We start from the raw sequence: 25,950 nt of genomic DNA on the forward strand, positions 1-25,950 counted from the left end.
GCATTAAGGACCACCACCACTTCACTATCCCCGTTAGCATTAAGAACCACCACCACTTCACTATCCCCGTTAGCATTAAGGACCACCACCACTTCACCATCCCCGTTAGCATTAAGGACCACCACCACTTCACTATCCCTCTTAGCATTAAGAACCACCACCACTTCACCATCCCCGTTAGCATTAAGATCAGCACAGCCTCACTATCCCTGTTAGCATTAACATCAGCACAGCCTCACTATCCTTGTTAGCATTAATAACCACCTCCACTTCATTATTCCTGTTAGCATTAAGAACCACCACCACTTAATTATTCTTGTTAGCATTAAGAACCACCATGGCTCCACTTTCCCTGTTTTCACAACACTCTGCACTTTTTCCCCTCCAGCATATTTGCATGCTTTTTTAATTTACTCTGGCACCTTATTTACATTCATCATGTCTTGATGATCTGTGGCCAAAGGCTGTAGCCTTGACGCCCAGACCTTCTTAGTAAGCATAACATATGTATTACATTGACTCCTCAATGTAATAAATTATACTATTCAAAGATTGACTTTGGATTATTTACTTCAGTGCTTCAATATAAGAAACTTCCAATGCATAGCCTTTAGGCTAGAGCCGGATTTCCACAGTGCTGTCAAACTCGATGAGGCTCAGGCTTTACCTTGTTGGATTAAGAGGGATGAGGAGGGATTTCAAATCCACCTCCCTTGTTTCAATATAAATTACAATACGATCAATGCTGTGAATACGGTTCTGTAAAAGAATCGATGTGTATTTGGCGGATGTTTTCTACATCCCCACCCCTCTTGTCTAATTCTCTCTCTCTCTCTCTCTCTCTCTCTCTCTCTCTCTCTCTCTCTCTCTCTCTCTCTCTCTCTCTCTCTCTCTCTCTCTCTCTCTCTCTCTCTCTCTCTCTCTCATATACTATAAAGCTATCTCTCTCATATACTATAAAGCTATCCCTCTCATATACTATAAAGCTATCTCTACTGATCTCAGCCTGCTTCTGTTGTGTTTTTATAAAACCTACAGCTTTGTTTGTTTAAAGGTCAACATGGTAGAATATTGGCTATGTCTACCGTTCAATAAGATTGTCAAAAGGGTGGCTCAAAAATATTTTAGAATGAGCTGCGTTCAAATAGAAAATGCATACATAATACAATGATATATAATAAGATAAAAGTGCTTTGTGAGACCTGTGGACGTCTTCAGGATGTCCGAGGTGTTTCTCAGGCCCCGGAAGTCGAACTGGTAGAGCCTCCAGGACTTCTGGTCCGACGCCTCCACAGAGTTCCTCCTCCACTTATAGATCAATTCGTCCCGTGGGTATCCATCTGCAACCATGAGCGAGTCTCGATGTAAGTGTTTGTCCCAGATGGCTGGTAAACAACCATTTAAATATGTATGTAGCTGTTTAGAATTGAAATGAGCCTGAAATAACAGGGCATTTTCTTTTAAATTGAATCCAAAATCATATGTAATATGTCTCATATTGGAATGTATGGTGGGCTTTTATTTTGAAACTCCACATCAGAATGTTCTGAAACTTCTTGCCTGACCCCATGGGGTTGTGAACTATAACCCTGAAGTGAAATGAGCCTGAAATAACAGGGCATTTTCTTTTAAATTGAATCCAAAATCATATGTAATATGTCTCATATTGGAATGTTTGGTGGGCTTTTATTTTGAAACTCCACATCAGAATGTTCTGGAACTTCTTGCCTGACCCCATGGGGTTGTGAACTATAACCCTGAAGTGAAATGAGCCTGAAATAACAGGGCATTTTCTTTTAAATTGAATCCAAAATCATATGTAATATGTCTCATATTGGAGATTTTGGTTGGCTTTTATTTTGAAACTCCACATCAGAATGTTCTGGAACTTCTTGCCTGACCCCATGGGGTTGTGAACTATAACCCTGAAGTGAAATGAGCCTGAAATAACAGGGCATTTTCTTTTAAATTGAATCCAAAATCATATGTAATATGTCTCATATTGGAATGTTTGGTGGGCTTTTATTTTGAAACTCCACATCAGAATGTTCTGGAACTTCTTGCCTGACCCCATGGGGTTGTGAACTATAACCCTGAAGTGAAATGAGCCTGAAATAACAGGGCATTTCCTTTTAAATTGAATCCAAAATCATATGTAATATGTCTCATATTGGAGATTTTGGTTGGCTTTTACTTTGAAACTCCACATCAGAATGTTCTGTAACTTCTTGTGTGACCCCAAAATTGAACCCAAAATCATATGTAATATGTCTCATATTGGAGAATTTGGTTGGCTTCTACTTTGAAAATCCACCTCAGAATGTTCTGAAACTTCTTGTGTGACCCCATGGGGTCTTGTACTATAACCCTGAAGTGAAATGAGCCTGAAATAACAGGGCATTTTCTTTTAAATTGAATCCAAAATCATATGTAATATGTCTCATATTGGAGATTTTGGTTGGCTTTTACTTTGAAAATCAACATCAGAATGTTCTGAAACTTATTGCGTGACCCCATGGGGTTGTGACCTATAACCCTGAAGTGAAATGAGCCTGAAATAACAGGGCATTTTCTTTTCAATTGAATCCAAAATCATATGTAATATGTCTCATATTGGAAAATTGGTTGGCTTTTATTTTGAAACTCCACATACATCTGTTTTTATACATTTCATTTGAGATTGTTTTGCATTTATTTTGAACACTGGAAAATAAGGAGGAAAAAAGTCTTGAATGAGAACTTTGAGGTTTAACTTATGTGTGAGAGGCCCAATCCCAAAGTGAACCCTGAGGACTAAGGACTCACGGAATGAATTGATCTCAGGTGCTAAGTGAGTGAGTGCGTGAGGCCACATGGGCTCAGATAGGTATATACGGGATTGGGAAAGCACATGACGAGAGCACATGTTACCTTGGCAACGTTTAATGACAAAGATGCTGGTGACACTTGCAATGAAAACAATTTATTGATATTAGAAAATGTAATTTTTACTTTTTGAATACTACTTCAGTATAAAGGATGTACTGAATTAGGTGATTATTGGCATACACATACTAATCATAAGTCAGAACGGGCTACATTTGGCTGAATTGTAAAAGGTAATTAGTAATATGAAGAGCCGTTTGGCAGCCAAAAGAGCCGGCTCTGGTTGGTGAGCTGATCCAAATGATCCGGCTCACTAAAAAAAGGCTGAAATTCCCATCTTGTCGCGCATTGACCGTAGCGTTGTTTTGTTGTTTACCTTCCTAATTTCCGGATTTCCCTATTGTCTCCGCGGTAAACGTCACAACGCTTTGAACTGTGGGTAATTCCCTCAGGTGAAGTCTGCACTGATTCACAAACTCACAAAAAGGGCTCGCTAAGTGGTGGACTCAAACCCTCATGCCCTTTGGAATTCGACATTGGGACAGCCCTAAAGCCTTATTAATTTTGCGAGAAAACGCAACAAAGTCTGTGAGTCCGTGAGTCTTGACATTGGGATTGGGCCATAGAGAACCATGTGTGTCTCAGACAGCAGAGTAAGTGAATGGGTCTGGGTTCATCAGCGCTCAGAATCCCCCTCAGTGACACCACTGACCTTCACATGATGGGGGAGTTGTGCCCCAGGGTTCTTTTTTCGCACCAAGCTACTTGATCAGCTTGGATCAAAAGGAAAAACCGAAAAACCCCTTTCTGTCTATTTGAAAGGTGGAGTTGTGAAAAACTATGCTTGTGTGAAATGCTGTTCACTTGTCATCTGTGGCTGATCTGTTTCAGAAGTTGTCATTTATTGCAAATGTTGGAGTTTTCTCCTGACCTTCAATGCATCAGTCGTGGCTTTATGTAATAATTGGGTACATTTCATATTTATTTTCTTAACCAAACAAGAGCTGCCTATGCAGATATGGAGACAAGTCATGCGCATAATCTGCAACTATAACGCTTGCCTCAAATGTTTTATGTTAAGCAGCTCTTTTGAATTGCCGCCCCGTCCTTAAACCGTTGGTATCGTACTTGAGCTCTAGTTTGGACTGTGTTTGGCTCGTTCTTATTCCGGCTTCACCATCTGGTTGCACTCAATTGTAGTGTGTGTGTAACAAATATATTACACTCCCAGACAATGCACATGATTTAGAATTAAAGGTTTCTGAGTAACCGGGAGAGTTTAAGATGCACTCCGGTCCAATATAACACAATTATTCCTAAATGATGAGAAGAATAATCAAATGAGAGGCGTTCTACTAGCTTGAATACTGACCGACAAAATGTATAGGCATTTTTAGGATTTGACATGCAGTGCCATCAGGGCGAACACGTGTTTTGCCAAAATCGACATAATTTACCAATCAAGACAGAATGTTACTTATCATACAGAATATATCAGGACTATTTATATTGACTATATAATGCACAGTAAAGCTTTGTTAATAACCGAAGATGTGTAATTCTCTAATGCGATTATCAACCTGACGTATAATCACAATGGTGACAACTAGTTTGCTTGGACCTAAGACTCCTAGTCTAATCTATTATTATCCTCACATTAATAATCTGGTTATTTTTTAGAACTGCCAGTGTGTTCTCCATTAATTTCAAAACAAATTTAGCGATAAATCATCATATCTTTCTCATAAGCAATAATGTTGTAAAGAAGTCAGGGATATTGCTTCCTATAATTCTTTGTAATGTTTCTCTTAGGAGACAGATTAAACACAGATAGCCACAGCTGGTATATTACGCATGAACATGTCATTCAACTGGTTGATTAATGTTTGGAAATAAGTCTCAGCATGACTGTAACCTACATAAATATCCTGAAGTTATTTCAGAACAGCGGTCCTTAAACTGTGGGTCATAAGTGGATGGCAATAATATACATTTTACGCAAAAAAAATATTTAGCAAAAACCTTAAATGCACAAAATATTATACCGTCTCCAGGGAAACCACGATCTGGGTCACAGCAAGAAGTATCTTTCTAAGCCCCCCACTTTAGAAAGATACTGAACATCTGCCGATCTGCCAGTTTTACTAGTTTGACATGGTACAAAAATAAAACAACTAAATGAATGACATGACGGAAGCTTAACAGACTAAGCGTGTAATAACAGGGAATGCCATGACGACAAAGAAACACCATTGCAACCGCTGAAGAAGCCAGGTGTTGTCTAGGGTGTGTGTACTCACAGCTGGAGAAGATGAGGGGGCACGAGTGGTGGTCCATTGGGAAGTTGTGCAGCTGCAGCTGACACTCTGCGTTGATGGTCAGCCTGCAGCGTAACAAGACACAACAGTGTGACTGTGTGTGTGTGTGTGCGTGTGCGTGTGTGTATGTGTGTGTGACACCAGGGTATCTGCAGGTTTCAGCAAGTCGAATTTAAGACTTTTTAAGACCTTTTTCAATACCACCTTGAACGAAATTTAAGACAAAAAACACGCGAAGGTGGGGGTTGGCAACAGACGCGAGGCAACTTCGGAATAAACTGACGTCTTCCAGCCAACTGTCCTTGAATTTGCACCTACCCATTGTCGCTGACTATCTAGCAATCACGCAGATAATCGTTTATATATGCAGCTAGTAAGAAAGAAGCCTCTCTACATGTCCTTCCTGAAAAGTCCCACGAGAAAAAAAAAGAAAAAAAAAGCATTCCTGTCCCGACAAATTTAAGACCTTGCGTTACAGTATTTAAGACCAGCATATGACATTTGTAACGAATTTAAGAAAATTTAGAATCAGGAATTTAAGACCTTTTAAGGATGCGCGGACACCCTGCTTACGACAATAACCCAGAAATACCGGAGGCACCAAGCCAAACTTGAAATATAAGGTGTTATGCATGTTGTTTGGAAATAAATCGGGATGGAAGGAGGTGAATTGCATGTCCGGTCAAGCATGCAAAAGATATTGGGGTTTTAATCGGTCGATTTTTGAAAGACTTTTGCTGTGATAGTGAAAGAATGTTTTTTGAAGATTTCTGGGTAAAAAGTTAGTTATTTTGGCTCTTAATCTGCTGTGTGATCCTCTGGCTCTTTCATAGACTAAGCTATTTTCCTGTGTTAGCAGAAAACAGATGAGTTCACTATGATACTGATGCTGTGTTTGGCCAGAAAATGGGAGACTTCTCAATCCTAGAATTGAAAGAAACTGGAGTAATGGATCTGGGTCACTATGGCCTTCTGTCCATCAACCAATCAATATATTTAAGCATTATCACCATTCAGCATGGTCCCAGTACACTTTATAATTAAAAATATGGTCTCATATTATATAAACATACAGAAAGCAAATAAAATAGAGAAATTATAACAACCACATTAATAACATCAATGTGGCTTTAAGTAGTATTAATAAAACTTGAACTCAACCAACTAATGCCTAATTTTCAAGGCATAATTCAGTTTATCATAATCAATATTACTAATTGTTTGTTTCATTAAGCCCACATGGGTAGACAATCACACTTCAGATAAATTAAGTTAAAACAAATTAGGAGATTTCTCAGCTGGAACTCTCCGGTGAAGACTTGATTATTTATGGGGTGGTAATTGCTCCGTTGACCTTTTGAATAACCCGAGTTGAATAACGGAAGAATGGTGATGTGAGCCTACAGAATACCGATGAGAGACGAAGGGAAATCATCCCAGTGAATCACCAAAAGAATCCTCCTCATCGTAATTTCTCATTAACTTTCCACGGTGTGGCCCATCCATGTTCAAATCAAACATGGAGGGAAGGCTGCAGTATAATCATTCTGGTTTGTAGAGTATGGAGCAGAACACGGATATATTTAGAAATATTTCTAAAGTCTCCCCACCCTCAGTCTTTCCCGAGTAAATCGATATCTGTTATTATGAACCAAAATTGAAATCTCTTGCACTAGTGGATCACCTTACTTATAACACAAACAGATTTATTTTTAGATGAGAACAATTTGCAGATTTCTCAGTGCATGCTTATGTGTTGTGCGTGTTGGATTGGATCAGTGCTGACTTATGCGGAGAGTTGCTCATGTGATTCTAAGTGAAATGATCCCAAGCGACTCAATTAGGAACCTTAACGGAGGTCGAAACAGGTTCACCAAGAGGCGGACATGATTGATGCTCTTGAACTATGGTGGCCTTTTAAGTCTGTCTCAAGTACGGGTACGGTCGCAGCCACCTGGGAGAAAACTCACCTTTCACTGATGCCTAGACAAACATTATATGCACTAGCATCATCTTCAAAAGATGTTGCTAAACTGGGCATGTAAACCTTGGTACTGATAGCCTGGTGAAGCTACATAATTGGATCCTAATCTTTCTCTGGGCTAAGGCGCACCAAAGATCCAAACCAGATTCAAGGCTCAACATTGTAAAGTTGTAGGCAATGACAAGGAAGAATTTGACACACATACTTTATATACACAAAGTGTGAAGTATAAATTATGATATTTACATTTACATGTACATTTAGGGCATTTAGCAGACGCTTTTATCCAAAGCGACTTACAATAAGTACATTTGTCATAAGAAGTGCATCAATATATCGCTGTCGGTACAGAAAGGATGTTCATAGAACCAAGTGCAAGTACCACAATCGCTAGGCTAATCAATTCCCCGTGTTACAGCCATGATAGCAGCTACTGCAGTTGCTACACAGTTAAGTACTATAATACAATACAATACAATACAGTGCACAATGGTGGCCAGAAGAAGGAGGGTGGCTATGCAGAGTCGAGGTGGACTCTGAACAGGTGAGTCTTGAGTCTTTTTCGGAAGATAGTGAGCGACTCTGGGGTCCTGTGAGTGGCAGGGAGCTTGTTCCACCACTGAGGTCCCAAAACCGAGAAAAGTTGTGACTTTGCTGAACGGCCTTTGCTAGCTCTTAGCGATGGCGGTTCCAGACGTCCAGCTGAAGTAGTTGAGCGGAGGGATCGAGCTGGGGTGTGTGGCTTTAGCAATGCTTGGAGGTAGGCAGGGGCAGTTCCATCGACTGCCTTGTATGCCAGTACCATCGTCTTAAATTTGATGCGAGCTACTACAGGGAACCAGTGGAGGTCCCGGAAGAGGGGGGTCACATGGGAGAACTTCGGTAGGTTGAACACGGGGCGCGCTGCCGCATCTGGATGCGCTGCAAAGGTTTAATCGCAGAGGCAGGAAGTCCAGCCATGAGTGAGTTGCAGTAGTCGAGACGGGAGATGACCAGTGAATGGACTAGAAGCTGAGCTGCTTCCCTTGTGAGGAAGGGCCGGATTCTGCGGATGTTGTAAGGTGAAAATCTTCATTATTTTTATTATTATCAGGGTTTTATCAGATGAGGGGAAAGAGAGAAATAGCTGAGTGTCGTCAGCATAGCAGTGATAGGAGAAGCCGTGTGATGCAATTACCGAGCCCAGAGACCTGGTATAGAGGGAGAACAGAAGAGGCCCCAGTACAGAGCCTTGAGGGACACCAGTTTCAAGCGTGCAAGGTTTGGACAAGGAGCCATTCCATGTCACTTGATAGGTGCGGTTCGTCAGGTAGGATGTGAACCAGGAGAGAGCAGATTCAGCGATGCCAAGTTCGGCAAGAGTGGCAAGAAGGATCTGGTGGTTCACCAACAACAGACCGTCAAATAAGTTCAAACAGTTGTGGTTCCGGCACTGGAATTCTAGAACTGGCCTTAAATATTCAGATATGGCAAATTGATATTAATGCCAAGATTGAATGTGTATTTATTTATTTTTTATTTTAGTTATTAGTTTATGTTGATTGGCTCAAAAAATACCAAAATAACGAAAATAATTACAGACTATCAAACTTAAAGGTGATATATTATACCACCAGGTGTGAGCATGATAAGCCGTTACAAGACGTTTTGAAAATCGGACTCTTCTGACCACACAAGTGGGCCTGTCCACCTAGATGTATGACTGATAGATAAGCAACGTTTGCTATAGTCCACTGGGTAGGCTGGTAGACTGATCTATCCATCACACATCTAGGTGGACATGTCAGAAGAGGCACATTTTCAAAACGGCTTTTAACGGCTAATATGTCACCTTTTAATGGGAGGTTGTGTGAGGAACCATACAGGAAGAAATGACGGCCCTCGCTTTCAGGGATATTTCACACAACAAGGCAATTAATGAGCACACAACACCACAGCGACTATAAAGGAAGTCTCGAGGGTCCTACCTCAGGGTGTAGAGGATCTTGCCATCGTTCCATATCCGGAGCAGCTGGTTGGGCATGGTGATCCAGTGTGCTTCGGCGTTCTTCGAGTTCCTGAAAATGGTGTCTGGCAGCCAGATGAGGCCAACCATGTTGCTGTTCAGCGTCAGGATCTTCATAGTGCTGTTGTAGCTCAGCCTGCTGTCTGTCCACGTCTGGGCGAAGATGATGTCTATCTGGTACTCCTGGAAGAAAGGTCCCAGATGTGATACATGAAATGCACCACTTAAAGCTAGGGAAGCTCATTTGGACCAGCCAGAGTAAGCTAGATATTGAAAGTATCAAACCAAAAATCCCATCCCTGCTACCTACCCGTAAAAATCCCCCGTCTACCTACCCGTAAGGCCTCTGCAGGGGCAGAGGCCTAACGGGTAGGTAGATGGGCAGGTAGGTTGTTAGACAGTTTGCATAGCCAATCACTTCATTCAGGCTAATACCGGCATGATTGAACGGTGTTATTAAAGGCCTTCTACAATTACCGATACTGGAGTTATTCATTTATTTATTTTCTCGGAGCAGTTGATTTATTGAGTGCTGTCAGGAGGTACAAATGCTCTTATATTAATTGACCACACTTTCATTTTTTGGAATGTGTTTGTTCAATCCCAGACCCGATATTCCAGAAAGAAACTAAAGTGAATGTGAAACAACCTGGTGGGCACTCAAAGGTCCAGTCCATTGTAGACCTCCGGTTTATATCTCACCACTCAGGGGGCTACCATTAGTCAAACAGCTAGTGTTTCTAGGCTTGTAAGGTAAGAATTTGACATTGCTTTATACAATAAGCCCGAATATTGGCATCCTTGGAAGGCTAGTTTCTGAGCTAAATCTTCCCCATCCGTTTTTGGGTGCCAATCAACTGAGACGTATTGGCTTGATTGATGACAGGCTATTCCAACCTTATTTGTATGTTTCTCTAGTAAACAACCTTCAGACATTTATCAATAGCCTTGTACTATTATTAGCCTTTTATTATGTACAGGACAAAATCCCCTTGTTTTTTTTATCATCTCCTTTATATCTTTAAAATAATAATAGGTTGATCATATTATTGATAATTGAGCAGACGAAAAAGTCACCAGAAGCAGGAGCCATTCTGTATTGAGCGGTTTACTTTCTAAATGTCATGGATGAAGCCGATGTCACAAACTAGTCGTAGAGTTCAGTGTAAAGACCTTTCTGTTGTCTAGCCTGAGAGCTCCAAAGTCCTCTAGAAATGTGGACAAGGATTACCTCCCTGGACATTAGCCGCGCTAGAGCAACTATCTTTTTCATGGATATGAACATCATTCAAATGATGTGGGTAACCTTGGAATGATCTGTGGTATTGAAAGCCTTTTGGGACTAAATTGTAATTTTGCGATAAAGGCTGGGGCTGTGGTTCCAAACCTTCTCTGGGCTAAGGCTGACCAACTATTCTGCTACTAGGCTATTTTATATGCTCGATTAGTAGCATTTTTTTTTTATTAAACATACAACTGACCTTCAAAAAGTATCACAAGGATACAGGCTCATACAAATCATTGGTGCAGTGATGCACTGCACTACATTGCTGAAGAACTCCCCATAATGGCTTTTGCTGAAATCTTCCTTCCGGAGGGAGGCCCACTCATAGAGATCAGAGGTCAACACACAGCCTGTGACGCTTGGATTACATGGATGACTGTTCCGTGCTGTATCCGGGGATAATAGCAGGGGTTGACTACCTCCATTCACCCCTGTAGAGGGGTCCACTGTCAGAACTAATGCTCCACCAAATGCTGGTGGTTTGGTTCAGTGTTGAAAACACACGTTCTTGTCTTTTCTGGTTTTCCCTTTTTAGAGTTTCGCACAAACCTATTGTTAAAGTTTCCTTCCCTTGACCTTAAAATAAAATATTTATTTAAATGTGTCAATCAGTGTTGAGGATTCTTAGTAAGTTTCTTTAATGGCGCATGTTTCTGTGTTTGCACACTTCCCCAAAAATTCTGCAACGCCCACATGTGTTACCGACGTTGGTGTTGGTGTTTGTGGCGGCAGTGTGCAAGCTCCTTTTTAAAACACTGTTTCGAAGCCGTTACAAAAACAATTCTTTTTATTCATTATATTATTAATATTTAAAGATCAGAGTTAATCTCCTACCACATTCCATATGCAAATACATGATTAGCCTGTTGATATGGGAACAGTCAGTGTATTTTGTTTGCATTGTGAATCAAAATTAAGTAATGGCTTTGAGATGCAGCTCTACTACTTTTTACCACTTCATTTAACCGGTGTCTCGAAAATTCTTTGTTAATACCAACTATTCATGGTAGAACAATTAAAAATGTCATAATTCAGTGTGCAGGTTGAGATCTTTGACAATGTAATGGCCTTGGTAATGTTTTCACAGGGCAGGAACCACCACACCAAACACTGATCTGTTTAGGACTGTGTTCCCTCTGGTCTTTTCCTAGCTGAGAGACACACAGGTTAGGCTAATTGGAGACCCTGTATCGGCTCTAGGCGCTGTTCAGTGCATTTGTCTGGTAGAACGTCCATCGTGTCAATCCCCATAGGCGATAAGCATTTATATAATACTTTTCTAACCTGTGGCCACTGAAAGGGCTCTCCGGCTCGTTGTTCAGGGAATACTCAGCACTGGAGAGGCCAGCTGTCTATCCCTATCTTCATTATTAATTTCCCTTTATCTATGTTCCTGAAAGTCTCCATCGCTGTGGTCTCAGACTTATTTTCTATTCCTAAATATCCTCCTCTCGTTCCTCCTGCCTCATGAGACACTTGGCCGATGGTGTAGATAGCGGTCGGGTCCGCAGGCCGATCCCGTTTATGAATTGGTAATTAAGCTGTTGTTCTCTCCACCCGTGGTCAAATGACCTTTGACCCCCCCCCCCCCCCCCAGCTCTGCAATGCTGGCACACTGAGCAGTGATTTCAATAGCCGGGCCAATTAGACTCCACTCCAACATAAGTAAGCGAGCAGGCGTTTAGAAGCCAGACAGCGGCGAGAACATTTACAGCTCATATAGAGAAGGTCGGAACATATACTCCATTGTGAGGAAAGTCGCAACAGACAGAATACAGTGCATTGAATAAGCAAGAAGGTGCTTCGTCTCTGAATGTCTGAGAATGGATGCATTCTGTGGTGGTGGCGGTCAGGCAGACTTATTTTTTTATCATTTATTTTTTTTGTCCCAAACAACACCACTGATCAATTATAAAGACATCACTGCATTGATTTGTACATTTCATCACTGAGATTTCAGTCATAGAAAAAATTATAAAAGGTGATCAAATCAACTATAGATAAATGCAGAACAAATAAACTTGGAGACAAAAACAAATTGCAATAAATAAAGATAATTAAATTAACCCTTGGAACACAGGACCCACGATCCTGTTCCCATCACGTTCCCTATACATCCTGGGAACATAGGAATGACCCCAATAGCAGTAGCATTATTAGCAGTAGTCTTGCGATAAGTTCCACAGTATCTGATGTAGTCCTGCTGAGGGAACGAGTCAACATGGTAATAAAACCACAATAAAACAGATGTCAACAACACAACAACTATTGCGCTTATTTCATTTAGGAGATCAGTTAACCTCTGAAGTTTATGATGACAATAATATCTCACTTCAATGAATGTGGTGTGCTATACAGATAGTGTCTTATTGTCGTCATTTGGCTATTACAGCTCCTAGTTGGAAGACAAATCGACCCAATATAGAACAATGAAAAGCAAAAGGCTTATCTCAAATTAAATTTTAAATAGTAGTTATCAGCATCACGCAAAGCTTACGCAAAACACAACACCAAACGACCATGACAGGAACTCAAAAGCCCATCTGTTTTAGTTTGAGAGGCAACGAGAGATACTTTAATGCCGGAGGGTTTTTTCTCCGTAATGAAATATGAGACCAAAAAAATCACAAACATAAGCTGGGACAGTTCCAAAGTAATTCAAACGTGAATCTGAATCAATCTCACACAAACACAGACACACAGACAGACCGACACAGACACACACACACACTTCAATGAATATTTTACAAACTGTCGCGTTCCACAGAATAATCTACATTGTTGGAGTGGAGTGCATCTGAGCACCGAACCCTGGTGAAGGCTCATTCTGCAACGGCAGTTTGACTCAGGTAGCGTTCCAGGGCAGTCTGTTTACCGTGTCTGACTCCTAGACCAAAAGTTCTGGGTTTGATTCCTTCAATTATCCATATTCTACCAGCACCCGTCCTTGAACAAAGAAATTAATAATAAAAACGACCTGCTCTTCATTGACATGTATCTATAAAATACATGGCAGGACGCATTGTGGAAATGGTCTCCTGCCTAAATGACTCAACAGTAAGCACTGACTGTAAAGCTAACCCTCCACATTAACATGAATACTAATCTGTGGAATGGAGCCTTATCTTCCTCTATGGAGGAATGGCTGAGAGTGTGTCATCCACCCCTCCCCTCGCCTCCATCTCCCCCCAGACACTGGCGAGCCGTCTGCCCCCAAAAGACCCCCGTGCTGGCGTCAGTCCCTTGTACGCCGTCTCCCACCCACCCGTTGGCCCAGCATCAATCCCCTCGCCGCGACACCGCCAAATGTACCGCATAATTCACCACGAGACTGTGGGCCCAGATAATAACAGAGTACAATACTGCTCATTAAGCAGGGCATATTAACTTTGCAGTATATGTCAATCCACTTGTCTTGAGTGGATGAAAATACTGCCGTTGATGAGGATGGACTAACTAGATAGTTTATAAAAATGTTATTATGCTGGCTTTGAGGATAAAGCAATACTTTAAAACAACGGTATAAAACAGTAGTTGATGAGGATATTGCAACTGGCAATGAGGATAGAGGGAGAGATACTTTAAAACTATATAATAATACTGTAGTAGATGAGGATAGAGCTACAGATACTTTGAAACAATATAATGCTGTAGTACAGGAGAATATAAAACAATAGTTTTTTAATGAGGATAGAGCAACAGATATTTTAAGATAATATAATTCTATAGTACAAGGTCATGAGGATAGAGAAATATACACTTTAAAAAAGTATTATAGTACTGTATTACAACCCACTTTGCTGAATTTTAGATGGCTGACTATTTAATGTTTTATTGTTTTAAGAGTTACTCCCTGTCAAAAATTACCTTGTGTGATGAGATTTCACCTTTCCGTTACATTATTTAAAATGGTACATTTAAAATAGTATGTACTAGTTACACTTGTACCGCATGTTTTAATATGAATTGAGTTACAACAAAACGATGCCACGACCTTTCACACATTGTTTAATATCAACTGGTGTGTGAGTGGGGGAAACGACCTTCAAACATCTGCTGATTGGTGGCCAGATGAAGCCATTCATCATAGTTTGTATTGAGAGTGACAGTGCCGGACACAGAGTATTATAACACAGAATGCTGTAAGCCAGTCAGAGAGGTAATATGCGGTTGCCTTGTTTCACCACAGTTGTCCCTTCGTAGGAGATTAGGGTACATCTTGGGGGACATACCTTCTCGGAGAGATGGAATTTTCAACAACCCGTAATAGCATCATCTTTTTGTCCCCTGTGAGCTGCCGTAGAAAAAGCCAGACATGCTCAGTTGACCTGCCTGTCCCTTACGTGCGCTTCATTTCAACTCTTCTTTATCGTTTCCGAGAGGGCAAAGTATTCATCAAACCATGATGAATGAAGAAAGGATTTTTAAGAGTATGTGTATGTGTCTGTGTCTGTGTGTCTTTATGTATGTGTGTGTGTATGTGTGGTTTCACTTCTGTTTTAAAAGTTCAAGGAGGACATTCCTAATTATCCTCATCTTGTTTTACACGTAGAAACCGACAGAGGGGAACGCAGTCCCTGAATCGATTTCCATATTCCAATGACTTCAGTTGCTGCAAATATGTCACGTACTCTGAGATGTGTCGCTACTCTGGGAAGACAGGGCTGTGTGATGTACAGTCTCACTCACCCACACAGATATTGCTGGACGCAATCTATATTTCTGACACTGAAAAGTAATTCTAAGTTTAATTATTATTAAGGGATGGCTACAGAAAGGCTGTGGACATCGGAAATGGAACCCACTACCTTTGGGCTGGGAGACTGAACCCCCTGGACACTACACAATCTATGACGGTGACGTCTATTACAGCAATTACAGACAAGGATCTTATACTCAACTATAGATATTCTGATCTGAAAACCATTTCACACAGACAGACACACAGACACGCACACTATATATATATATATATATATATATACAGTATATACCCCTCTCTAACCCAGACACACGCACTAAGCTCTTTCTCTCTGTCTCCTGTTCTCTAGACTTCTCGGAACCGTTTGAATAATAACAGGTTGGCAAATAGGAAGAAGGCAATGAAATTCAAAGAAGAAAGATTGTTTCTAGGGGGCAACAACCGTGGGGTTAATGAGTGCAATATTGTAAATACATTAGATATACATTAGTGTCCTGTGACGTAGACCCCTTAACTATAGTTAAATGCAGTGTTTTTCAACCTCTGCTGTCTCAAGTACCTTTCATCCACAACAAACCAGAAAAGTTTGCCTTTTAAATAATGTTTAAAAAGATGGAAGGGGGGGGGTGAGACAATGGGTGGAGGTCATATTGATGAGGTCAGAGAGATGAGGTCGTAGATATGAGGTCGTAGAGATGAGGTCAGAGAGATTAGGTAATTTAACTGAGAAAGCATCCAGCATGTGTGGGTGCTGCTGCAGTAGTCCATGTGACATCCCAGGTGACTCCAGGACAGTGTGTGTGTGGGGGTGTTTGTCCTGTGTGTGTGTGTGTGTGTGAGAGATTGTGCCAAGACCAGCAGTGGAGGGGGAGAGTAACGGAGCAGTCTCACCATCCACACCCGCCAGGGACAACCCTGCACCGTGCACGCCCCCCTGCACCGTGCACGCCCCCCTGCACCGTGCACGCTCCAGCTGGCCCTTCCCTTTGTGGTCGTAGCAAGCAGCTGGTTGAATTATATCAACACTGTTTTCTCTAATTCATGACGTTGATATAGCACTTTTCCGTTCCCTCAAAGTGTGTGTGTGTGTGCGTGTGTGTGTGTGTGTGTGTGTGAGAAACCTCTTCCGCCACCAGTGTGCGCCCACCTGGGTGACGCACGGCTGCCAACTGGCGATCATTCACGATGGAGATAAACACAGCTGAAACCAGCAACTCATCTGCAAAACCTCGACACAAGCAGTCTGGGGGTTATACCCGTGCCAAGAGCTTAATGTTAGAACTGGAACTGAAATAACCTATTCAGTCTAACTTGTAGGCATCCTTAATCAGGTTGCCCCTTAAAGACTTAGTTATGGTTGGACGTCGACGCAACGCAAGGGGGTTTACGGACCCATTACGTCCTTTGCGGTGGATGCAAGGAGCGACGCAGAAACAAAACCCGACGCAGAACCGAAACAGGTTCACGACTGCGTTGAAGCGACTGGGTGGTCATTGCATTGCGTCGACGCCCAAACTTAACTAAATTTTTACACCTACGTGCTCCTTAAAGGGTTAGAAAAACACAAAGGTGGTTAGGTGATTTAATTTTGACTAAAGTGTATCATGGTTAATAAACGGGGGGGAATTATTTTTAAAATCCGTGAACTCTAGTATTCTCGAGTATTGCAGGTTCCACACAATTGAGTTCAATTCCGATTCTTTAGGTCTTGATTCGATTCGATATTGATTCGATTTGATATTGATCCAATTGCTTCGATATCGATTCAATAATACGTGCAGATTACAAAAAAAGTAAAATACCTACTTATTATTTAGAATGAACCATTTCAAAATGAGTTAACCATTTCATTGTGCTTTAATTAGCAACGAGAGAATACATCATTGTATAGTATTGGAATACAACATTGTATAGTATTGTTCCAGAGCTAAGCTTGCAGCATAAAAGTAATAATCATAACATGGACAAATATAAAAGTGCATGTAAATTTAGGCATACTGTTCTTTTTTTTAATGGAAATAATCGATGAAAAAAATTCTGAATCGAGAACAAATTAATTGCAGTGCATTTTTACCCAGCCCTAACTCTTACACAGTTGTCATAAACTCCACTACTGTGTAGTGTTGCATATGACGGCATTCAGAATCCCCCCTTAACCCAAAGCGCACCAACTGAGACAATAACCATGTGTGCTTTTTAAATGGTGCTCTCTGGGAAGACCAGGTTGTGTTGGCATAAAGTCTCACTCCCCTGAACAGACGTTGCTAGAAGTCATCTTTATTTCTGTCACTGAAGTGTTATTGAGAAGTTTAATTATTATTAGGTATCGGTGGGCGTACAAGTTTGATACAGCATCACTCACAAACGCACGCACACGCTACAAGCTTCTCTCTCTCTGTCTGAGCTCATTTGGATTCAAAATGTTTTCTTAATCACCTCACACTCCAGCAGTCATTTATAGTGCCTAATAATGTTAGTTTATTGTAATGTCATGTAGTGTTATGTTAAGTTGTGTGTTGTAGTATTTAATAATGCTGTGGTGAAGGATATGATATTGTAGTTTAATTTAATAAACACCTGCTATTCCCTGACAGGATTAATGAAGTCTTGTATAAATTGCAGTGTAATATTGTTTTGTAGCATTTAAGGATGTGTTTGCTAGTGGTTATTAATGCTGTTGTTTCTATATGTATATTGTTGTGATTATGAGTGTAATGTGTGTAATGTGTTGTACTGTAGTGTTCATTAGTGTTTAGTAGTGTTACCTAAATTGTTTAGGACTTTAGTGTTTAGTCGTGTGATGTTGGGTACTTTAGTGTTGACTAGTGTTAGTTGTCTAATGTTTGGTACTGTAGTGTTGACTAGTGTTTAGTTGTGTAATGTTTGGTACTGTAGTGTTGACTTGTGTTTAGTTGTGTAATGTTTGGTACTTTAGTGTTGACTAACATGTCTAGTTGTGTAATGCTTGGTAATGTAGCGTTTAGTAATGTATTGTGCAGTACTTGTTTCAACGAGTATTTTGAAATGTTATTGGTACTGAAGTGTTGACTAGTGTTTGGTTGTGTGTTGTTTTGTACTGTAGTGTAGACTAGCGCATAACTTTAGTAGGTCTGCCAGGGACTAAGTGGGCCACTGCCAAGGGACTGCAGAGTAACTGAGGTTCTGATGAAGGCAGTAAACAGAATAAATAATTATAGCGATCTATCCCTCCCACCGGGTCCAAACTGTCCAGCATACTTTTTGCATATGCAGGACACTAAATTCACGCTGTGTGTATGATACACTGCATTGATGTATGGTTTATATGTGATTCATTAAATGGGTCCATATTGGCAGGATTCATAAAACACTGATTATCTTGACTAAGCGGTTTCCAGTTCTCTCAGAACAGACGTAGAACAAACATCTCTACTCAGAACTGTGAATACAGCCAAATTGAAGAATGCCTAATTTCAAATAAAACAGATGGATAGATACCCTAAGGAATTAATACTTCTCCAGTAGCATACCAATTTACACAATGAAAGAGAAAAATAAACAACTTCAAAAACTAGATCAAACACAGGTAGTGCTGAAAATAGTTCAAAAATAGAATTGGGAGCATGGCAAGGTCGGCACATGAGCGTGAAGTTGATTTGAAAAAATATATCTTAAAAGGTTTATGTCTCATAGGAGTTGTGTGTCTCTCCTTGGACAGATCCTCTGATTCCAGAACAACACGGTCTTTCCCAACATTAAACAGTGCTAATTACCATTTTGTGCCAAGAGTGGCACTTCGAATTTCATCAGTGGATCTGAATGTCAACCTCACAATCAAAGACGTGGTTTAAATCCAGTGATTAGCAGCACCGCTGCTAGGTGGGACAACAGATCAGCAGGGGTCAGGAGGAAATTAAAAATATAGAATTAAATGTTATAAAATGGTGCTGAGCAACATAACTAATTATCAAAAGAATTCCTTGATTAAGATGCTTGTATTTCCCAGACATTTGTTGTAATGTAAATACAATTGTTAATGTCAAACCACGGATTGAATTCAGTTTCCAGCTTTCTCCAAAATATTTGTGTGTGTGTGTGCGCGTGTGCGTTTGTGTGTGTGTTTGTGTGTGTGTGTGGTAAATGGTTTTCAGATCAGAATTTCCACAGTTGTATGAGATCCTTGTCTGTAATTACTGTCATCGATGTCACCGCGGGTTCCATTCCCAATGTCTACAGCCTACCGGTAGACATCCCTGAGCAAGGTAAACCCCAGGACATGTATCTGAAGTGACTGCCAGTCTCTTCGGATGAAAGGGTGGGCTAAATGGGAAATAATGGACCCCTATCTGCCCTCCCCCGGGAGGACAGGCTCCTGTGGTGTAAGACACACCAAGATGCACACCGTCCGTTTGTCACCGCGGTCTGACTTTAATTGGTGCTCAGACGCACGGACAACGGTCGGAGAAATACCTTTTTTCATCATGTGTCATTTTGTGTTTATTTATTTTTCCAAGATAAACTAATTGCCTGTCAGAATGGAAATAAATAAATAAGGCTGGGTAATAATTCTCTTTAACAATACGCTGCTGAGGGCGGTGATCAGGGCCGCCCTTCCCTTTTGATTTGTGAGGGAAACTCCCTGGTGCCAAACTGGGAACTATTTGTAACGCCAAACGGAGAGAGAGAGAGCTGACGCTGTTCTGCTTCTCATCTGTTTGCCTCAGCCCTTCATCTGGGGATGGTTCAGATTCATAGTGCTACTTTATTAAATTGTTACTGTTGCAATTGCTCTGCTCGAAGATGACAAAAAAGAGATGAGAAAAAGTAGGCAATAGAAATAAAGTAAAAATATTTTATAAACACCAATATGCAGTCAGGCGACGACTATGTGAAATCAAGAAAAGATTTCACATAGTATGCATTTACATCTGATATGAAAAGTACGAAGCCCTAAAGTGACACAAATGCTTGAATATGGAAATTGACTGGGGTATAAAATATACGGTGGCTAGTGTATTATTAAGCCGAGATGTTTGTGTCAGGTTGTCTATGGTTTTGACATCCTGTTGTATGCATGGATTCCTCCAAACACCTACACATGATTTTAGGTGCCAATAAATGTCACAGAAAGATTTGTTGTCTTCTTCCGCCTTTCCTAGTCTTATCATCCTAAAAAACACATTTACTTTTATTGATTTGCTCTGGAGGATAAAAAAGCGTGATGGCTATCTGACCACAAAAAACTTGGAAGTCTGCTGTTCATTCATGTTTTGAGCAAGAAGGACCTGAACCACATATCTCTCTCACACACAAGAAACCAACATTCTGCTATCGCTGAGCAGTGTGGTAACCGAGTGAATCGTGAATGATTGATTCATTTAATTCTCTTCCATTAAAGCGCCCTGCAAGGAGACAAAATGTTTGCTATGCACACCCGCTTTCCAATGGCTCGCTCCCAGCCCTCGGCCTGGTGGTGAATACTAAGTCCCACACGCGGTCGTCATGTTATTTCTGAACCTCATCAGAGGGGGCTGTCATGTGCAGGCAAGGACTGCGGTGCTGAGAGACGAGATGAGCACAGTGTGTCAGAGTGCGGACACGGCCACTAATGGTGGAGCACCTAGCAGGAACCACCGCCTCTGGAGAGATGGAGGAGACCCCCCGCCCTCCGTTCTCCGGTGCCCACCACGACCACCCCGACTCCTCGGCTCCACTGAAGCAGACGCACGTCGAGGCTGGGTAAAATATCGTCCTTCGTGACTAACGGACGCTGCTCCACTGCCTGTGTCGCGGCGTCTCAGATTGTCTTTGTCCAAACAAACAAATATACACGTGCCTTGTGGAGGTCGATTTTCCTTTCATTTTCAATTAGAAGACGCCTTTTGTCCAAAGTCACTTCCGAGTGAGGCGGAGAACAATTGTAGCATGCAATTTAAAATGGGTGTAGCTACAAAAAAAAGTTTGTACTGCTGTGCAACCTAGTTTCAAAACTAGACAACCGGACAGTGTACAGACTAGCAATAGGAACATAACGGCAAGCTGATGCGACGCTGATGACAACCCGATGAGCCGTTTTCACCAAGGCCTGGTATTATGCTGACGGATCCCCTAGCTTTTCTGCTGACGGCGGCTGCGGTGTTGTCAAAATGCCAGCGAGCACGGCCAGCTCCAGCGAAGCCTCCCTCTGTCGGCCCCGATGACGCCGTGGAACCCGAGCGAGCGCGGCCACATTAAACAGAGTGCTGGAGCACAGGATGGTTTCATTAGAGTGGAGGAAACCCATCTCCCCAAGTGATCTGTCAGAGTGAACCCAATTCAGTTTTCGGGGTTTAAACGTGGTTAATGTTTTTGATGATCATCAACATAGTAATCCACACGATTTTCCCCCTCTTGCTAAAAAAAACTTTAATTTTAAGAAAATTGTGAGTAAATTCCTATGTTTGTTCTCTGTGTGGGTCTCTTTGCCAGTGTTTTGCCAGTCTCAGTTTTTGCCAGTTTTTGCAAGTCCCAACCAACATTCCACTTTCCCCCGAACGCAACATTCTTCTTGGCGTTCTTGACGTCGAAGAGCCTTTTTTCTGGAGCACTTTATTGTCCAGATCCAGGGATACTGACCCGTTGTGTGTGTGTGGACGTGTGAAGCTCCGCCTGTGCAGCGGTTGATGTTGATTGCCATGTCAAAGAGAGGGATAAGCCTCTAGGACACTTGTAGTATAACGCCACAGTGTGTGTGGATCAGTTTGTGGTTGTGTGGAGCTCTGTTTAGGCAGCGGCTTATTTCTAGAGAGGGTTAAGCTTCTGTGACCTTTTGGAAGTATATTGCCTAGGTGTGTTATGCAGTTCACAAACAACATCACTCATTATATAACACTCTTACAAAACAACGGTTCTAAAAAAGTATCACAAAGTTGAGATGTAACCATGGGATAAAGAGCCCCGCTCTTACCGAGAACTATCCGCTCAAAAAGCATTTTCTGTTATCTCTAAGTGGTCAATTTCAGGCTGAAACAGGGGGTTCACTTACACTTTAAAGAAGCTCTTCCTTTATCAGACACAGCTATCCATCCGGTGATAATAAACACATTCGATTTAGATTATGCTTTTCTAAATACCCAAAGATCGATACTTTAAAAAAAGAACAAGTTATTAATCAGCAGATTAATTTGAATGCATTTATTTTACACTAAATTATGTTAATAAGGTACACTGATGAGGCCAATTGAAAACAAGAGTTTTAAGATCTTTGTGATCACTTTGTGTATTTATTTAAGAAATTGAAATCCCCAAAGAATATTAAGCTACATGCTCCTTGACTTCAACTAGGATAGACACGTTCTGTCTAGATGAATGTATCAAAGACTGACGTTCTATGCGGTAGTTGATATACAGAATATCAGATTCCAAGTTTTCAAAGGTGAACCCTCCGCCCTCCTTGTTCATCAGTACTGTCCCTTGCCTTCTAAGTGGCCACTGAGTTCCTTCGATTGGTCGGCACTTTTGCTATCAGCCACTGTCACGCTATAATCACGCCATGTGCACACGCATGTTTGTACTTTCCTCCTCCTTTCAATTTCTACGTAAGAAATTGGTCTGTCACACACTTATCTGTAACATAGCTGCTGTGGAAATGGCCTGAAAGCAAAGCCATTTGTATTCCCATGCCCCTGACTAGTGGCGGGTCTCTGTGCTACCCTTACAAAAGCTTTTCAGGGTTTTTTACGCCACGCGGCTTTCTCCTCTCCCTCTCCCGTCCAGCATGAAGCATTCCCACCCTGGGGAATTCACCTGAGCTGGGAGTCAATGGAAGCTGAATTTCAAAGAGTTCTCGGGAGAGAAAGAGACCCAAATCGATAAATACACAGCCGCCGCAGCCCAGAGAATACAAAACCCAGTGTCGTAATTAAACCCTTTTCATCAAGATAATGTGTTTCTGTGATAGGGTACCCCCTGACCTCTGTTGTCATGGAGACCTTCGGGCGATAGTTACAATCAAACGCTCAGACTTTGCATTTAAACGTCTTATACCAGCGTTCCGTCGAAAATTGCCTCACCGCGTCGCCATCAGCGCCCCCGACCACTTGCCATTATATGTGCTCCACAGGGTGCGTTGTCTGGTTAGTTAGTAACGTCATTTGTAAGGCAGAGCGGGGAGTCGAGCCTTCTGTTAGCAATCCACTATTGAAGTCCAGCCAGGTCAGTATCAAAGCACGCCACTCACCCTTCTCTGTTGATTACCATCTTCCTGTCGAGGAAACCACCTGTCGACCGTTTAATTCTGATATCCCTTGTTGGCGTTGAGACCAAACTAACCCTGATTACATGCAGAACTCCCGCCCAATCGGCATGACATGTCGGTGTGGTATCCGACATGTTTCGGCAGGAAACTCAATGGATGGCTTGTTCTTTAATCATGCTGCATAGACTCTGACATTCATCTCCTCTCGCTACACGCCACCATCGATATCTATTTCGGCTATTTCACACGCCATTAACCGCACTTCCATGGACTCACTCTACTACAAAATAAAAACTGTGTTCAATGTAGAAAGTTTCAGATCTGTAGAACGCCATCAATACTTGTTTACCTACTTATTATTGCTAGGTCTTCCAAATAACTTGACCTACTAGCCTCTATTTAAACGCTTTTGGAATTTTTGGTATTTATATTGTTTGTTGTTGGCAGTACATCAACTTGTCGTCTGGCAGGCGACAATCATCCAAGATTTTTCTCCACTCTACTACGGTCTTGTCTGCAATCCAAACAATAGAATAAAAGTAAGTTGACAGACGTCTATATATCGCCTGCCATTCCATCAACCCTCCTGCAAGAGTGTTCAGCCCAAATGGATGAAGACGGCTGTCCGATTCATCCCCACAGGGCTGTTGTTTTTGTAGAGGGGGAAATGATGCAGCGAGGCTTCCTTACATGGTGATTAAGCGATGTCTTTTTTTTCCCTGCTGCATATTAGCATCTCAGTGAGATGTTTTGATAACGCTATTACCCAGAGTGCCATTATGTGGAAGGCATGCTGACTACTTCATTAGGTCGTAGAGATTCATCTGTACACCTCGCGCTGCTGCCACGGCTTGGTTTCGTTTGTTGTTGGCAGGTTTTTTTTGAGAACCTGTGACACAATTGACCTGCGATACAAATACGAACCAAGGTCTTCTTTTTTTTCATTCACACACAAAGCATCGGAGCAGAAAACAGTATAATAAATATATATTACATATTAGGGGTGTACGGTATAAACGGTGCTGAAGGTATACCGGTGTGAATTTGCGCTACGGTATGGATTTTGACGTTACCTCGGGACCGGTGTGACCAGTAGACAATGTTGTGTGTAACGCGTAACAAAGTAAGTAATGCGTTAATACAGTTCCCTAACTACTTTTTCATGTAAAAGTAAAGTTACGAGCAACTACTGAAAATATGGTAACGAAACATAGTTCCTTTTTCAATTCAGCACCACGTTACTTTTCCCAGGGACAGATTGACAGCGATACTGCCTTCTCAGGCAGTATGCGATTGCGCAAATACGCAGGTGCGCAGCAAGCGCTCCTGCGTGCTTGCGCAATAGTCCCTTCACGAGCTCTCATTCCACAACGTACGAGACAGACGCTGGTAGCGTGAAGCCGTCTCTGCAATCAGACATTGCTTCCGCAGGCATTTTGAAAGCCAGTCCTTACAACAAAATGCCAGTGGTGGAACGAGATGACAAACGTTGTCACTGTTTACCTGTCTAAGGACATGGTTCCCTTTCAAAATGTCGATAGAAAGGGCTTTAAAGAGATGGTCAAAACACTCGATACCAGGTACGCGTTACATGCCCGCACACACTTCAGCCAAATTTGAGATGCCAAAACTATACGGCAAGGTCCGCAAGCAAGTGGAGAAACAAAACCATACTATTAAACATTAGTGTTTTTCAGAGATGGAAGTGACTTGAGAAAAGATTTTAATTTTTCTTTTTAAGTTTTGCTGCCTTTCCAGTATTTTACCCCTTCAGAGGCATTTATATCGAAATCAGAAGATAAAATGAACATACCGTGATATAATACCGTTACCGTCTATTCCTCAAATCATACCGTGATATACATTTTAGTCCATACGGTACAGCCCTATTACATATATAATATATATAAACAGAACAATATTATTATTAGGTGCTGGCAACCAGAGATTATGATCTTGCGGGGCGTAATTTATTATCATTTTTTATTATTATCATTAATATTAATGAACATGATAAGGGTTTTATTAGTCCCTTATAAAACATGTGAGATTATTCATAGAGAGGACTCCAAAGCGTCTGATGTCCATGGGGATGGAAGCATGTGTTAATTCCGGCCCGCGTTACCGTCCGGTAGTCGAGCACTGGTGCACCACCAGTGATAAAACTAATGAAAGTTGTCCCAGAAGCTGCATGCCACATCGTGTAGGCCCCGCCATTAGTGTGGAGGCAGACTATCAGCGGGTTTATTGCCAGACCTTCATTCAGAAGGAAATTAATTGCTATGAATGTCATTTCTTGGGGAGCATAATATCTCGATCGCACATATTTCTGTCAATTCAACATAGTCTCTTTCCGTCCCTCTTATTCTCTGTCTCTGTCTGTCTTTGTCTCTCTTTCTGACTGGTCTTTTTCTCTCCCTCACTTTCTCCCTCACTCTCTTTCTAGAGAGAGAGAGTGAGTGAATGCACCTCACCATGGCTTAGCTAAATTCCTTGATTACAAAGGGTTGCCCATGGAAGCCAATTGGAGATCAATACAGAGTAATAGGAATGGAGCGTCGAGGGGGAGCCGTCTC

The 25,950-nt window shown here is 41.6% G+C and overlaps 1 protein-coding gene across 1 annotated transcript in view; it reads right to left on the reverse strand.

The window, feature by feature from the left end:
* The window catches only part of gabrg3 (gamma-aminobutyric acid type A receptor subunit gamma3), a 64,343-nt gene that overhangs the window by 11,041 nt on the left and 27,352 nt on the right, over positions 1-25,950 (reverse strand). Inside the window, exons 3-5 of the mRNA XM_030373408.1 lie at positions 9,135-9,355; positions 5,166-5,248; positions 1,203-1,340 (exon numbers count right to left, since the gene is read on the reverse strand). Of these exons, the coding sequence (XP_030229268.1) occupies positions 1,203-1,340; positions 5,166-5,248; positions 9,135-9,355 (442 nt within the window). The remainder of the gene's footprint in view (positions 1-1,202; positions 1,341-5,165; positions 5,249-9,134; positions 9,356-25,950) is intronic.

This window comes from Gadus morhua, chromosome 12 (assembly GCF_902167405.1).
Source record: "Gadus morhua chromosome 12, gadMor3.0, whole genome shotgun sequence".
NCBI lineage: Eukaryota > Metazoa > Chordata > Actinopteri > Gadiformes > Gadidae > Gadus > Gadus morhua.